This window comes from Carassius gibelio, chromosome B10, assembly GCF_023724105.1.
Source record: "Carassius gibelio isolate Cgi1373 ecotype wild population from Czech Republic chromosome B10, carGib1.2-hapl.c, whole genome shotgun sequence".
Taxonomy (NCBI): domain Eukaryota; kingdom Metazoa; phylum Chordata; class Actinopteri; order Cypriniformes; family Cyprinidae; genus Carassius; species Carassius gibelio.
The window spans coordinates 13,996,434-14,014,420 of NC_068405.1; the positions used below are offsets into that span (position 1 = coordinate 13,996,434).

Genomic DNA, 17,987 nt, shown 5'->3' on the forward strand with positions numbered 1-17,987 from the left:
ATTTTACTCATAAGAATTTCTAGGGGGGCCAATATTGTATCCAATGAGTATTTGAGAAAAACGTTTATTTCATAATGGTATTTCGTAATGGTATAAAATAAAAGATTAAAAGGATTAACAATGCAGATTAATTTTCACAGTCTTCTTAGATCATATTTACCAAGAGGCCGATATTTTTGGCCACGACTGTATGTGTGTGTGTGTAAATATATATATGACAATATTCTAACAACTGCATAGCATAGAATGCACCCAGAACATCCTAGTAACCTAAAAGCAACCCTAGCAACCACTGCGACACCTTTGCAGCCACACACAAAACATTGTGGAATCGAGTTGGACTAGAGTCATTCATAATTTCTTCAGAAACATCTATAAATCTAGTTATACAATCTTTAAATGTGTCAAAGTGTCAATCTCTCATAAGGTTGTCGAGTCACTCCTATTGCATAAATGACTGTAGTTTATTTCCTATTTAAAGATGAGGAGGAAATGGATGGAGACGGGATGCAGGTTGTGTCTGTTATTGGATCAACTCTCAGGAGTATTTCAGGAAACAATGAACACACTTCCTGTCTACTGTCTGAAGTGACAGACGTTTGACAGTCCTCTAAATGTTTGTCAGTCAAAACGCTGCTAACACTTAAAGTGCAGCGCTGGAGGACGCGTGGTGACATCAGTCAAGTGCTCGGAGCACAGGACTTGATTGAAGACCGAAAGCTTTATTCCTGATGTGTGTGACATGCTTCTGTTTTCCTGAATGAGATCTATCAGTGTTAGAAATGACCTTCAAAATAAACTTCAAGGATTAAAAAACTCCTTTGTTCGTTAGGAAAAAAAGACTGATTTGGTTTTAAAATGATGCATTCATATTGTCGAGCTTCATATTTTTAACTCATTGATTCATTTTTGGATCAGGGATCTCTATTGTCTGCCGTTCTGCTCAAACGACAGGTCTGTCATTTCCTTTAGGCAAGACTAGCACACCTCCTTTCTTCAATAAGTGGGACATTTGAAATAGACCCCAGAGTGGACTCTCGACGGACTAAAGTGAATCAAGAGCAGCCAGTGCTCAATATAGAATATAGATTCATGTTAAATGAGGTGCAGACCGTACAGTATGCCTGCACACGCCGTCAGAGCTCAGAGAGCACATCTGTCCAATGCAGGCTGCCTGTTGAGAATTACAACAGCTCTGAGGCCAGTCTGCTCTGCATGTAGTACTAGATTAAGGGAAGAATGTCTGTTGTAAAAAAAAAATATTAATAAATAAAACTGAAATTGCTATGTAAACTGGAAGAGGAAAGAATAAATTTACATTAACCTGGTGGCATTGTTGTTTTTGTTAATTAAAATTAAATTTTCATTAATATAATATAATATAATATAATATAATATAATATAATATAATATAATATAATATAATATAAAGTGTAACAACTTTTTTGACAATTGGCAGCTAAATAAATATTTAAAATAAATAATGAATATGTTGAAAACTGAAATAAAACTGAAATAAAGTTTTAAAACTGACCAAAAAAAAAATAAAATAATAATAATAATATAAAATTACAAAAAATAAATAAATATGAAAAAAATAAAAGCCAATTCTAAATACTTAACAAATACCATAGCGTTAATAATAATAGAATAACACTGCCTGGAGGAGCACTGATGTGTTCTAAAATAAAATAAAATACATATTTTTAGTGTTTTATTTTAATTATTTTATTTTTTTATATATAATCATATTTACATTTTTTACCAAAAAATTAAGCCACATCAACAAATATCCCATCGATTTGCACAGGCTATGACATTTTTTGCTTTGTTTTTACATAATGCATGGTTAATTAAATGACTCATACATCTGGACTCATATAAATGAACAAAATGTTTGATTGAAAAATGATTTTTTTCTTAACCTTTGTGAGATAAACTATTTTGGTACTCGGTTGCCACCTTTTAATGTCCAGCGTAAAATCCAGGTGCTGCAGAAAAACCAGCCTAGAGCCCAGGATTTTGATCCCAAGACAGTGTGACTACAGTCAGACAAGAAAAGAGAAGCTTTTTTCCACAAAACACAGGGACAGTGTCATGGCCAGAGATAATGCCCTATATTGGCTGCACTAGTGACTCACTGGCTCCAATAAGCTCATTCCTGTCTGCCTTGGCCTCTTCATCCACTCCATGGCACCAGACAAAGTCAGTGGGGTGACATTCTGTCCTAGATTTTATGGTTATGTTGCAGGTTTATGAGGTCCATACAGCGGTAATGTGTAATGTTTAACTCTGTTTAGGTCGATGAGGGATCAGAAGACATTCAGTCTGCATCCAAACGGTTATGAGAGAAATAAGAGCCATCTGCAGTTTAGGTTTAGTGGATTGTGCATATAGAGCAGAGGTGTAGTAATCAGCTCTTTCCTGTAATTAGACAGAACACCAGTGAATGAGAGAGGACATAATGTGTCCCGTTCTGTTCTGTTTGGCACTCTTGGGCCTTGCCCTCCAGACATGTCTAATAGAAAGAGAGTGTAATTAAAAGAGAGAAAGAATGAATTTAGAAGTCTCTGAGATGAACGAGCTTGAGAGGGCTGATCGAAAATTTTATAGTGATGTAGTGAGCAGTGATTAAAAGCATTTAGCTTTTAATTTATTTACAATATTTATCTCATAAAGTCAGCACAGTTTCATAATAGATACTAAAACTAAAAGCTAAAAGTGTTTTAAACTTGAAGATGGTCAATAAATATACATCATTCACTAAAAACAATAAAAAAATCAAATCAAGAGCATAATTGTAACATTAAAAGCAACCAGAGTTCAGGGTTAAAAGTTAGATATGGAAGCATGTTTCTGCAACTGGATAGCAAACTGAAAAATGTATCTGAGACTTTTAAATTCACAATAAATTTATACAGTCCTGAGTTTATATCTAGCAATTCTGAGTTTGTATCTCACAGTTGAGTGACTTTTTTCACACAACTCCAACTTTTTTTTCTCAGAATTGCAAGATACAGCTAAACTCGTGATTCTGAAAAGAAAAGTCTGAACTGTGGGATATATATTCGCAATTGCAGGAAGTTCAATGAAGGAAGGAAGAAATGTCTAACCGTGTGAAAGTGTCCATACAGTATGTTATCTTAATAGTATACTGTATTCTCTATATACTCTTTAATTAACTTAATATCTAACATATATATATATATATATATATATACACACACACACACACACATATATATATATATATATATATATATATATATATATATATATTTTTTTTTTTTTTTTTTTTTTTTTTGCTTGAGCCAGCATTCTTTTCTTTTCTTTGGTTATTTAATATGATTTAATATACAATATTTTATATACATATTATTAATATCCAAATACTTCTAGGGGCCACTGTATAATAACACTGGCTTACCTCGGGTGTTTGATTTCAAAATCAAGTAAGCTGCAATGCAAAACGTCCCATTACTTTTCACCAAACAGACTTTAGATGAGGAAGGGATTATGAGTTAATGAATGTGGTGAGTAGTATTAATCTTCTCAACAGTCTGCCTGGAGTATTCCTCACTCGATACCAGCCAGACTCATTAACATCTCGCGTCTCATATAATAAATGTGTTAAAATAGGCTTAAGTAGATTAGATTGTATTATAGATTTTGTGTGACGGTCCATATAGTAAACCCCTGCCGGTCAGCCAGACCACTCAATACGCTGTTCTGCCCTGGTAATAGCTGGTGAAATATTCTCAAGCCAAATCAATCCACCAAAAGACGACTACACCGACATCAATACAACAGCAAGCAGACATAACTGCATCACTTTGATCAGAGCGTGTGTGTGCCCTCATTCTGCCATGGATCCTGACAACCTGGAGGCAGAGGCAAGAAAGGACATGCCATGATTAGGTGTGCATCTGAGGCTAACCACACACACACACACTCATCTCACCGGTTTCTAACAAACATGACAGCTTGACATTGCACCTGGGTTCGATTCATCTGGAACAGATCCCAGGCAAGTGTGAAGAAGAGAGGCAACACGGGAACTGAGACAAAGAGAGTTTGCAGCACTCCTAGTAAGCGTGTAAGGTGAAACGTCGCAGCTTCTGCACATTTAGAGAAGTCCTCAGCTGCTGCACAGTACAGTATGGAGATGATTTTCAGTAAATACCACACACTCTGGCCGCACATATTCACACTCTCATCCTCGGAGGTACTTCACACTGTTTGATGAGATTCAGTTGCCATGGAGACAGCTGAACATGATTGATTGGCCAGCACCTGAAAATTCCTCACCGAAACTTCTAGATCAACCGGGTATTTTTAAAGACCCTGTGGGAAATCTCAGCATGAAGGACGTGGATCAGGAGAAAGTTTGCTACATTTACCACGTGATATAAGCTGAAGGTCATTGTTAAAATACTGGCACAGTTAAAGACTGTTCTACCATCAGATGAAATTAGTCCACAATTGACACTGAGGGGGATGGGTCCCTTCCAGTAATATTTGATATGTATGCTCCTCTGTTTGTTGTTAGGATGATACAACGTTTTAAAAGTTAAATGTTTAGGCAAGTGCTCAACCAGTCGAATTGGTTTTAGTTTTCGCTATATGAATCCAGCGCTACGCGGGGTAAGATGAAAGTAGCTGATATTTGACAACTGTTTTATGATAGAAATATAAAACGACCAGCAGTAATATCATGTGATGCAAATTACTGGAAGTGTTCGTCATATTTCGCCGTTTTGAATTGAAAATACTGGTTTATAATTCAGGTAAGCTATGTAACATAACTGAATGTGACATGACAAGAAACATTTCGCGCTAATTCTGCAAACTCATATTTCAATATATGCCTTTTATTTACGAATAGTTCTAATCTTTTACAATTCCCAAATTTACTATATCAATTACAATTTTTAATTATTCCTTTAACTTAAAAAAAACGGATATGGATAACTTTACCTGTCTTCAGATGTAGTTCTGTCCACAACAACAGTTTATGGGTAAGATCATCATTAGGTATCAAGTTAATATTTCTCCTTGGAGATGCAGTAAGGACAGTCTTAAAAGCATCTCACATTTAATTATACTACCTTTCCATCATTAGAACCGAGTTGGAAATGTTATTCATTTCTCAAAGAATGCAATTTTATTTCTATATCGAACTCAGTTGATACGCATGACGTCAGCAATGTCAAGGTCACGGGTTCGATTCCAAAAACACATACTTCTAAAATGTGCACTTTAAGCCCTGCGAGTTTCACTTTTGGATAAAAGTCTGGCAAACGAATAAATGTACTTTGGAGGTCAAGAATATTTTTTGGGCGGCTCTGAGTTTTCACTTCTCTGCCAGTTCGAATGAATCATTGTTCTCTCCCTCGTGCGCAGGCATGAGCAGATCCTCTCTCAGGACGACACAAGAGTCTCTATCAAACTGACTGTGTCTCTCAGAGGGACCGAGACTGGACAGAAAGGTGAAGTCTGAGAAACATTTCGCACAGAAGCTTCTCTGTAGACGAAGACAATGAGAAAGTGAGAGGACAAGACAAAGCCATTTGTAACTATTTCGCAGACAGTTTGTGCTGCGTCAGGGTCATGTGAAATGAATACAAAGGGCAACAATGAGAAAAGCCTCTCCTCGGTGGAAAATTACACAGTATTGTCCTTTAAGGCCGTACATTAAGGCACAATAAAATTACATTAAATTATGTATGCAAACAAACAAAGATTCGGTATTAAACATCCATATGCAGTCATGAGTATGTGTGCTAGAGGAAATAAACAACCTTATTGATGTTTGTAAACTATTAAGAGCATTGATGGACTGAAATAGTGGATGACCTGCGATTTAAACGCAGTAGAACATCGCCCTCCAGTGGACGTTTACACGAATCTGTTTCTTTTGCTATCTATCACTCGTCTAAAGTGTGCATCTGTCAAACTAACAATTCAAACCAGCATTTAGGAGGTGCATCTATAATACAAGAAAATGCCATTATAAAAAGTTTAGTTATACGAATTGATAATAATAATATATAAATTAAAAAAAATTGTCATAACATGAGATGCAATTTAATTGAACACTCTCAAAAGCTTATTTTGTCAGAATTTGTTTAATATAAAGCTTTCGCTTTTATACAAACATCGAAGAAAGTCCATAGGATGAGTTTTAATCTGCTTTTCTCTCCTGAAACAAAATCTGTCACTATTAAATCTGCAATAAAAGGTGGGTAATAAATGTTTAGTTCTGTACTAATAACTTTGCATAAAACCTGTACTTGAAACGGTCTCAATATATTCATTTTTGTACACTAAAAGACATAGAAGAGATCATACACAACCCTGATGTCAGTAAAGTCTTTTTGCATGGCTTAACCTGCATATCCTGACTATGGCAGACAGTTGATTACTGATTTGATCGTTTTTGGTAGGATATGAAATGACAATGACCAAAAATAATCCAGCATCACCTTCTGTAAACAAAGGTACTTTCCTACCTGGATTTAAAAAAAGAAAAATTAAATAGTTTCATATTAATAGTCTCAAAGCTGATTAGTTAACGCTGCAGACTGTGAAACAGAGGTCACAGGTCAGATCCCAAGCAGTCCAGGATTTGCTGAGTTGGCATGAACACATTCCTGCTCTGTCATTCGGTCCTTGAAAATCCGACAAGCAACCCACTTCAAATCATCTTCAGACAAGCTGATGCGGATATAGAGCGTACACAAAAGGTCACATCTTTCCTGCGGTAATTACACTGCAAAATGTGTCAGATCCACATCAACGTAAATATATAACTGGCTTCACATTTTCACTTCACATTTAATTGACATAGAGTGCCAGGGCGAGAGAATGTATGAGAGAGAGACTGAGCGCGAGAGCTTTCCGTGCCTTCATGCCGCAGATAGCCAAGGCCCCGTCAGCCCAGCTGCACGTCCACATCAATGGGGCACAGCATGTATCTGGGGTCAAGTTTAGGTGTGAAGTCACCGAACTGTTTGGAAGCCTCTGTCCCAAAAACATCGAGCACTTTTCTGTTCATCAGAGCAAACCTGGCCAGAGAAATCCATAATTTGATGCATTCAAGAATTCACGTGCATAATGAGACTTGTTTATCAGAGTTTCCACTAATACACACCTGCCCTTCGTCAACCGCAGTAGAAACTTCCAGTACGATGGTCTCAGATTCTGCACTTCCATAACCGCCTGAAAAGATCCACCCGGGACATGTTAAACTAAAACATTTAACTATAGGCATGTTTCTGTCATGCTTACACAGAAAAGCTATTCCTCATCATTTAAAACCTGACAAACTTAATTTGTCCGGCTTTTAAAAGTGCAGTCTTCCGTTAATTTCAAAACACACTTGGTGCGATTCTCATTCAGTTCATGACGGAGTCATCAATAAGTCACGGGCACAAACAGCTTCTGCATTTTAATGTGCTTTGTATTTTCCCTTGGTGTTAAAGTGTCCTTGCTTATGCAGAAGGTGCTTTTAGTTAGGCAGATTTTAAAAACATCTTAAACTTACCGCTTGAAAACAGATGGCAGTGGAGATGGCATAGATTACCGTGTCGGCCTCAGGGAAGTACGGAAACTTGCCTGCCTCGATCCCTTTGAAATACAATGTCTAAAAAGACAGTGAATAGATTATTAGTAGACTATAGATACACATACATTATGTACACGCCTTTTTATATTGCAAAACTGAATATATATATATATATATATATATATATATATATATATATATAGATATATATATAGATATATATATATATATATATATATATAGACACACACATACACAAAACCAGTTTATACATTTTAATATAAAACACAAATTTCTATGTTTATCCATGTAAGTAAATGCATTTTTTTTTTTTTTTTTTTTTGCATTTTCACAGGTGTTATGATATTGCATGAAGAGTAGCTGGATGAAATTCAAATGGTTTTCTAAATATGAAGTGTGTTGATTAAAGAATTTTCAGTTTTGAAGAACCCTTTAATTTTGGTCCATTTCACAATTCTCTGAGACACCAGAGAAATCATTGAGAAGCAAACCCTACTCATTTAAAACCACTAAAAAGCCAGAGAATTGCTACCTCCACTAGTTTGGAGAAGAGGTACATGGAGATGGTGGTGCTCTTGTAAAAGAACATTGAGGTGCCAGCAAGAAAACCTGAGAAGATAGATGGAGAAAAGGGAGAGATGAGAACCTCTTATGGCCGTGCAAAGGGAAAAGGGTTCAAAACACTCTTTACCTGCTATGAGAGCGTGGAGCTCGTCGTCCAGGTTACGCATCCATCTCAGTAAACAGCTTGTGCCCTTTCATAAAACAGAAGTGAGTTAGAGCGAGAGAAATTTCACAACTGGAAAAAAGTTAGTGAGAGAGGTAAAGAAAATAAAACCCCCTAAAAGCTGCAGAGAAACGTGCTGTCTCAGAGAAAGAAAAAAAAACAGCACTGGATCTTAGTAGAGATGAAGTACCTTGTATATACTGACAAAAGATCCCAAGAAAGCTCCTAGCTGGAAGTTCTCTTTGTTGTAGAGCAGCCGGAGCAGTCGAGAGGGTTTGGTAGAGGCCTGTCTGAATGCTGATGGAACCTTCAAACAGCACTGAATGAGGTAACCCACGCTGAACATTCGGATGAAGCCCTTCAAAAACACAAAGCATCTCAGAAGCTGCTCTTCACAAAACATCTCGCAACTTCATGTCGTGAGCAAAGGGCACTGCTATATCGACAGAGCTTTTAACCCAGATAAACGCAACACGTTTATGCATTCACATTCTCTCTCTCCCATTCAAACACAAATGCTCAGAACAAACAGGAGTGGTTTGAAAGACAGCAGGTTAGGAGGTCTCAGACGCTTACTTTAACACAGTAGGAGATGCAGTTGTCTTGATAGTGTTTGCAACATCTATGCCTGGGTCCATGTTTGCATCTAAATGGGACAACACACACACACACACACAATGAATGCAAACACAGAATGTTATGAGGCAGGGGAACATTCATGCATGAAAATAAAGCTGATGTTGAACAAGCAGGAACGAATATTAACTCCAAGTTTCAAAACACGATTTTACCCAATATTGTTGTATATTAATTTGTCACAATTTTAAAAAAGAATAAATTAATGCTTTTATAATAAAAACATAATTGCTGTTTTTTTTTTAACACCATTCAAAGAATCCTAAAAAAAAAAAATGTGTCACTGTTTCCACAAAAAATATATTAAGTGTTTTTAACACTGATAATAAGTGTCTTTTTTAGAGAGAATATTATAATTATTTCTGAAGGATCATGTGCCACTGAAGACTGGAGCGATCAGCTTTGCCATCATATAAATAAATTGCTTTCCAAATATATTAAAACAGTAAAAACAAAGTCAAACTTTAATAAACTTTACAATATTACGGTTTTCACTTTTAAAACGTTAAAAAATTATATTAACCTAAACCTTAACTTCTGAGTAAGTGTTGTGTAGTTTGGTATGTCTTTTCTTCACAAATATATATGGAGATTTGGTTTTACATCAATGTTTTATTGACTACAGTAAAAAAAAATTAATCTCAAACATTTAATATTATTAATAAAACTGATAGTTACAATTAATTATTTTCTTAGAAAATCTTTACTTAGAAAGCCATCATTTCCCTTGTATTTTCAAGAATTAAAGAGACTTTAAAATTCTTTAAATAATTATGTCGAGAGTCATATTACTTGAACTAAGCTTTCATGGATAATTCTACAAGAAGTTTCTGGTTGTATTGGATAGAATTACATTTTCTGTCAAAAACACCAGTGTCTTGTAATCATGTTTGAAATGTATGCTTGCTGTGTGCATTTCTCTCACTCACATAGAGTCGAGGAGTTTGCGTGTCAATGCTCTGATGCCGCTGCCCCTGGAGGCAGGCGTGTGCTCTAGTCTCTCATCTGGTGGCTGCACATCTCTCTCCGAACCCGGTCCGTACACATCCTCAGCCAGACAAGAGTGTGTCGGGATCTCCTCCTTGCCAACTAGAAATCTGGCACAGCCAGACATATAATCTCCTTTAACAGTCTGACATGAGCATGAGTATGCTCTTAACAGGGTGTTTCCTAGGGCCTTAAAATTAGTGGCAAATCCTTGGGAATTTAAGAACTACGTAAAATCATGTAAATCGATAAATAAACTTACTTTAAGGCAGAGAATGCAAAGCCATTCAGTCCGTCTTTACATCTGAAGATAAAACCAGAAGTTAGGAAGTTAAAAGGGTCAATGTTTGTAATTGAAAGACTAGACTTATTTGTGCCTGTCCATCAAAATCATGATTCTGGACGACCTCGGTGAGTCTTGGAGGAGCCTCTACTAATGAGATGATGTGTTAAAGAAATAAGATAACTAGAGCTGGGCTAGGACTGAGTTACTGTAATCTGACCAACTCACCTGAAGAAAAACATGTAGAGAGATGCGGTCAAGCAGAACAGAAGCACCTGGGAAAATGATGAGACCGAGACATCACGTGAAACTTTATGATCAGGTCAAGGTTAGTTCACAGTAATAAAGCTTTTACAAGTATGTAAAGTGTTGTTACATCAATAACACAAAATGATCTCAGTGCATGATATAATAAAGTCTATTTGCACTAATGCTTGCTTGGGGTGAGTATGATTTGTTTTTTGTTTTTTTTCCTCATGCTCAAAAAGCATTTATTTATTTATGTTTTATTTTTATTTTTTTTGTGATGGCAAAGCTGACTTTTCAGCAACATTACTCCAGTCTTGAGTGTCACATGATTCTTCAGAAATCATTCTAATATGTTGATTTTTGTGTCAAGAAACATTTCTTATTAATACACAGTACAGACCAAAAGTTTGGAAACACCTTCCCATTCAAAGAGTTTTCATGACTATCAGTCACACTGAAGGCATCAAGGGCTATTTGACCAAGAAGGAGAGTGATGGGGTGCTGCGGCAGATGACCTGGCCTCCACAGTCACCGGACCTGAACCCAATCGAGATGCTTTAGGGGTGAGCTGGAGCGCAGACAGAAGGCAAAAGGGCCAACAAGTGCTAAGCATCTCTCGGGGAACTCCTTCAAGACTGTTTCAGGTGACTACCTCTTGAAGCTCATCAAGAGAATGCCAAGAGTGTGCAAAGCAGTAATCAAAGCAAAAGGTGGCTACTTTGAAGAACCTAGAATATGACATATTTTCAGTTGTTTCACACTTTTTTGTTATGTACATAATTCCATATATAATTCCACATGTGTTAATTTATAGTTTTGATGCCTTCAGTGTGAATCTTCAATTTTCATAGTCATGAAAATAAAGTAAACTCTTTGAATGAGAAGGTGTCCAAACTTTTGGTCTGTACTGTAAATGCTGAAACAAGGTGTGCTGCTTAATATTTTAAAACCATGATACATTTTTTGATGAATAGAAAGGTCATAAAGCACAGCATTCACTTGAAAAATAAATTAATTAAAAAAAACTTAACACCAAACCTCTGAACGGTAGCATGACCTGTAACATACCTCTCCGTGCTTCATAGGCTTAACAAGACCCCTTGTGACAGCCATCCGGAAAATCGTCTCTGTTGCCTGGAAATGACACAGAGCACTTAAAGAGATAGTTCACCCAAAAATGAAAATTTGAAGTTTATCTGCTTACCCCCAGGGCATCCAAGATGTAGGTGACTTTGTTTCTTCAGTAGAACACAAATGGAGATTTGTAGCTCAAACCGTTGCAGTCTATCAGTCTTATAATGTAAGTGGATGTGAATTGTAGCGAATCAGCTCAAAAGGGAAATATGAATAATTATAACTAGTTATGATTAATTATATATATTTACATCCACTGCAAGTATTTACTTGACCTCTCAGTGTCAACTGTCTGGCAATTCTAAGAACGCTACTTTCCTGTTTAAGGAAAACAACTTTACTGTACAATACTAATCACAAAATGTAGCAAAAATCTGCATGATTAGGGACTCCAGTTATAAACAAACAATGAACAACCTCAAGCGTGATACAAGTAAGACTTTATTAAGTACATAAACAATTAAACAAGTCTAACATACACACACACACATATAAAGGGTGACAATAGCCGTGTTTCCACTATCGAGCTAGGACCGGGCGTGCTAGTGCGTGCCAGGGCCAGTCGCGTTTCCACTGTCACTTCCGGGGCTTGATCGTGCCTCGCCGGGGCTTCCTCGGGGCCAACGGCCAGGTTTTTTCAGCCCTACGAAATCCTTGGGCCAAAGCGGGCCAGCTGGGACTAGAGGAGGAGTTATGAACAAAGGCGGAGTTTCTCAGCGTCTGGAGAGCGTCAGCGCGGATCATTTCAGAAAGATAACAGCTGTAACACCAGCATTAAAGACGTTTTAAAATAAGTTGAGCTTAAAACTCACTCTTAGTAAGCAGCAAGTGTTTGAAATAACTTGATCCGATGTGGATTATAATAATTAAACAAGGCAGAACTATTTATAAGCGATGTAAAAGACTATGCACGCTAAACATTAACGTTACCATAGTAAACATGTTAAAAATGACCGCTTGGATAAATCAGACGTCAGCTTCTTATTCTCTATCACAATTGTGTATTTATTAAGTAACATTTTATCTGTCGTCTCGTTTCGTGAGTTTAGCTCCACGTTGCATATCATCAAAATATAATAATGATTTTTGTTTGGGAGCTTTAGGTTCATTTCAGAAAGATAACCGCTTTAACATCAGCATTGAACACTTTTTTTTAAATAAGTCGAGTTTAAAACTCTCTTTCAGTCAGCAGTGAGTGTTTGAAATAACTTGATCTGATGTGGATTATAATCACTTAACAAGGCAGAAATATTTATAAGAGATGAAAAAGATATGCACGCTAAACATGTTACCATAGTAAACATGGTACAATATGACCGCTTGAAGAAATCAGACGTCAGCTTCTTATTCTCTATCACAATCGTGTATTTATTAACTTATATTATCTGTCACAAGCCTCGTCTCGAGAGTTTATCTCACGTTGCCTATCATAAAAGAATATAGCCTAATAATGTTTTTTTTGTTCGGGAGCTTTTATAAAAATAGAGATATTATCATTCATTCTAAATATGACGGCTACTGTGGCTAATAAACAGAAACAGACTCGACTGAATAAGCAGGCTATTTTCATGAGCGTTAAAAATAAATAAATAAAATAGAAATAAGTGTATTTATGTGTGAATAATTTTGAGTCCTGATAAATTAAAACAATATGATCAAAGTATCACTTATTCTATAGTTAAAACATCGATGCTTTTGATTTTTTATATATAACAAAGCATGCAAACAAACTGCCGCTTTTATCATGTTCGTTTTGTGATCGTGCATGTTCCAGTGACTTATTTCTTAGTTTTCTGATAACTTCTCTTTGTTGGTGAAATTTTGAGGTTGCATGACGTTGTTCTGAGAGGCGTGTAAAGGGCGTGTTTTAGTGACGTGCAGCGATGCTTTAAGCTCCACTGTGGAAACCCTGTGCTATTCTGGCCTCGTGCTACTGGCCCGGGGCTGTGAGCCCCGCCCGGCCCAGTTTAAGCCCTGGCTCGCACTGGCCCGACAGTGGAAATGCGGCTAATGTAACACCCTCAAGACTTGGGTGAGCCAATGAGGAATGGTAGCTTGGAGGGAAAGTTTACGACCCTTTGTCCTCAGGCATATGTCTGGTCTATGGTTTTTGATTGGATGTTGATGATATAACAAATACTCATGTGTCTGATCCACCTAATTAATTACAAAAACATGGCTAAAACATACAATAAAATAACAAAATAATAATTTAACCCTGCAGCTCGTGACGATACATTGATGTGTAAAGACACAAAATGTTTAATGCGTGCAAGAAACTGAACAGTATTTATATCGTTTTTTACCTCTGATTACCTTCTTCTTGCTTTATGGTGTATTGCAGACTTATAAGTGCATTACCGCCACCTATCACTCAAGTGGACCATTGACTCTCCTATTTAAGATTGTAGATAGTGTGTCAGTGGTCCATTTAAGAGATGGCGGTAATGCACTTATAAGTCTGCAATACACCATAAAGCAAGAAGAAGAAGCCTCACGAGTCTGCTTGAGAACGCGCTCAGGAAAATTCGGACATTGCGTGAATTAAAGAGGTGAAAAACAATATAAATACTGTTCAGTTTCTTGCACAGACCAATTGTTTTGTGTCTTTACACATCAGTGTATCGTCACGAGCCGCAGGGTTTAAATTGCTTTGTTTTGTTTTATATGGGGTGAGGTTGGGGTTGGGGGTGTTATATTGCATGTTTTTTTTTTGCATTCCAATTCACATCAATTATAAGACTGACAGTCTACAACGGTTTGTGGTAAAAATCTCTGTTTGTGTTCTACTGATGAAACAAAGTCACCTACAACATGGGGGTAAACAGATAAACATCAAATTTTCAGTTTTGTGTGACCTATCCCTTTAAGATGAAAATCAGCAGAGGTTTCATTAAAACAGACAATTTGGATCACTGCTTCCGAGAAAAAGTAACATAAGTGACAGATAACAGGTGTGATGTTGACTACTGCCAGGAAATGGTCATGCAACTATGAAAGAACTGTCAAGACATAACGCAGCGGAACTGAAAAGAAGCAATGCTGAATCGTCCTACCAGGTTCGCCATGTAAATTGTTAGGAGTCCTCTCCTGAATGAGAACACAGACAAAACATAAGAACTACTAGTTGAAGTTTTGCGGCATCACTTTTACATTTTTACTACACTGATGTAGTTATTGTTCTAATTGTCGTTCTTGGTTTGAATGGGCCTTTAGTCTTTTCCATCAGAGTGCATTTACATATGCTAGTTCAGTGTAAATTTGGTTTAAAATTTGGATAATTTGTATAAAATTTGTATAAAACCGAGACCAAAGGAAATCTGTGAGGAGCTGTCAGGGCTAACCTGCTTTTCCGCTCTATTAGTATGGCGATGTATGAGGCCGGCAGTGCTGCCCCAAAGCCGGCTGACCAGGAGTAGAAACGTCCCAACAGCTTCCTGATTAACAGCGGAAAGAGAGAGGCAACAATGGAAAGAATAGCTGGTCATTAATAATCATAAGCTAATGAACTGGATATGCTTTCGGCTGAGGACAATATCACGGTTGAATATTTGTCTCATTTAGAAGGGATTAAAATAGTTAATTCACAAATTAAGTGAGTTGTCCGGTCATGCAGAATGCCAGTCATAAATCTCAGTACATAATTTATTTGATGTGTCAAAGGTCTTTCCAATCCTATTTGTATGGATACGTGCACAGACTATAAACGGCTGATAAGGACAGGGATTCAAAGGTTGCTCGTGTTCGAACAGTCACACACGTGGGACAGCAAACATTTCCAAGAATTCTTTGTTAGCAGAATTTTGTAAAGACTACCGGAGAATGCAGAAAAATGCAATGTAGAGGCCTCCATTTGCGGTCAGGAAAGATGTAGATTGCAGGATCTCAGGAATCAGTCTTTTCTTGTAATAATCCTTTTTCCTCCTTCTTAAAATTGCTGCTATCTAGAACACAGTAAAAAATAATTCATGTGCATGTTAGAGAATTGTTCTGTTATTCAAGGAAATCCATTTGTGATTTTTTCTTTAAGTGCTCTATTTTAAGCAAAGACATTGGCTGTAACTTATGTAACACATTGGTTTCTGTAGGCAACATGTTGGCGCTCTGTGGTTTGTCACCCAAATACCACTGACCTACTGTCTATTGATACTGAGCCATAGTTTTTGCGAAACTGAATTGAATGTGAACTCTACAACCCTACAGTTCAGGTGTTGCACCACTGACTGCAATTTTGCAATGGAAGCTAATAATGCATCCAAAGTTGACACAATGATGATCCCTCTGTCTGTCCAGTCTTTAAAAACTGACAGCCAGTTATACCAATTCATCACAGTCAAGGAAATACAAGTTAACATGTGATGAATATATTTACTAATGTAGAATTTAGCCAACAACCTGAGGTTAAGTGGAATTAACCTTTAAATTATTAAGGGTTACTCCATCCCAAAATTATAATTTTGTCATTATTCACCGACCCCCATGTCATTCCAAACCCGTAAAAGCTCCTTTCGTCTTCGGAACACAATTTAAGATATTTTGGATGAAAACCTGGAGGCTTGAGAGACTGTCCCATATTAGAACTGAAGATCTTTGCCCAAACCCGACGGGACCTAATGGGGCTCAGGCCAGGCTCGAGCTTGTGCTCCGGTTTGCGAGTTATGAATAAATTATGTTAAAACATGTATAAATTACTCATTCTTGACAAAAGGCAAAAGAGTTGTGTGCGTGCCCACATTTGAATAATGTCAGGCTGTAAACAGGTTTGGGCTTTTAAAAAGCTGTCAATCAAAATGTACTTGTCGGTCTCGGGCCGAAACCTGTCGGGCTCGGGTCCTGTCGGGCCTAACTTTTATGGCCCAATTACAGCTCTATCCCATAGACTGACACTGTTATTTACTCTGCAGTCTATGGGACAGTCTCAAGCCTCCAGGTTTTCATCCAAAATATCATAAATTGTGTTCCAAAGATGAACAAAGCTTTTACGGGTTTGGAACAACATGGGGGTAAGTGATTAATGACAAAAATTTTATTTTAGGGTGGAGTATCCATTTAAGGGCTCATTCTTGTGTCCTTAAAAGCAGTGCACTTAAATTTGGTTATTTTGAACAGAACTGGTTTAAAACTTATGCTATAAAATATAACTTCACACCAGTCATTCAAATGTTCAGTTTACCTCCAATTGTCTACTCTTAGATCACTGGTCGGTTCTGCTTTGATCATTATGAATAAGTTATGTCTAAAAGAAACAAATGTAGCATTTATGATATCAAGCATATCAGTATAAAAAAAATTTCACACTTACATTAACAGTTAATTCAGAAAGCAAACAAACCTAACTAATGACCAGTTTAATGAGGGGCAATTCGCTCAGACCGATTCATGAACGGTTCATTGAAAAGATCCTATTTGTTCACGAATCAGACATAACTATTGGTCGGTTTTATTGTGAGCCAATTTAAGTCTTTGGAAAAAATCTTAACCTAAATCTGCAACCAAACAAGCTTTGATGAAGACTAATGGTAAACAGTTTTGGTTTAATGAGAATGACTGCAAATGTACTATACAAACTAGGCAGTTCATCATTAAATTCAATGCGACTCGCATACAATTCACAACATTATGCAAAAGAATGAAACAAAAAGCTAAAGTACCTAAGTTTTGCACAAAGGTCCACAAAAAAAATCATCTGACAGTTTGACTCTGACTCTGTCAGCTATCTGATCTTGTCATCAGTTTAACGACATTTTTTCCACCTTGAATGTTGTTAAATGTAAATGGTGTTAAATGTTTGCTTAATAAATCAATTTCTTAACAACTCTGCGACTGTCATAGCCCCCCGGACCGTCCTGCAGGACTCTGGTTTAGCTGCCCGGCTAACTGCGCCCTTGCCCCGGCTCACCAGATACACTCACCAGATACAGAGGTGCATATATCTTGAAGGAGACCTCCAGAGCGCCGGCTGTCACCTGCAGGGTGGAGTTCGTACATGAGGAACTCCATGTGTGTCCTATCTCATAGCAGCTGTGCGGAATGGACTTACTGAGAGCAGCCATGTTTAGCAGCGCACCGCGGGAGCGCGCCTCCACTGTTTCTAGTGATGGCCGCTTTTCATGAAGCTTCGAAACCTTTGCGAACCATTTGTTTCGAAACCGTGGCTCGGAGCGCGCATCAAAATGCCCAGTCACGTGATTTCATGCGAGTTCGCGAACGTCTCTTCTTTTACTGTCCATGCTCTTACCTCGGATCAGTTTTATCAATTTGTAGACATTTTTTTAACGAGATATTTTGTGTAATTAAAGGATGAGTTGTAGTCTCTTATTGGCCTTTTTAAGCTCTCCAAAAAACGAATAATTAATTAATTTAAAAAACACCTATTTTACAGA

The 17,987-nt window shown here is 37.2% G+C and overlaps 1 protein-coding gene across 1 annotated transcript; it reads right to left on the minus strand.

Moving 5' to 3' along the window:
- Window positions 1-6,071: 6,071 nt before the first annotated feature.
- tmem135 (transmembrane protein 135) lies at window positions 6,072-17,765 on the minus strand. The gene is made up of 15 exons (XM_052567226.1): window positions 17,517-17,765; window positions 15,421-15,548; window positions 14,949-15,041; window positions 14,661-14,694; window positions 11,539-11,604; window positions 10,450-10,496; window positions 10,201-10,242; window positions 9,881-10,048; window positions 8,892-8,961; window positions 8,506-8,673; window positions 8,280-8,343; window positions 8,121-8,197; window positions 7,547-7,645; window positions 7,154-7,221; window positions 6,072-7,067 (listed from the first exon to the last, which is right to left on the minus strand). The coding sequence occupies exons 1-15, from the start codon at window positions 17,655-17,657 to the stop codon at window positions 6,935-6,937; spliced, it is 1,398 nt and encodes a 465-aa protein (XP_052423186.1). The 5' UTR covers window positions 17,658-17,765; the 3' UTR covers window positions 6,072-6,934.
- Between the last annotated feature and the right edge of the window lie 222 nt (window positions 17,766-17,987).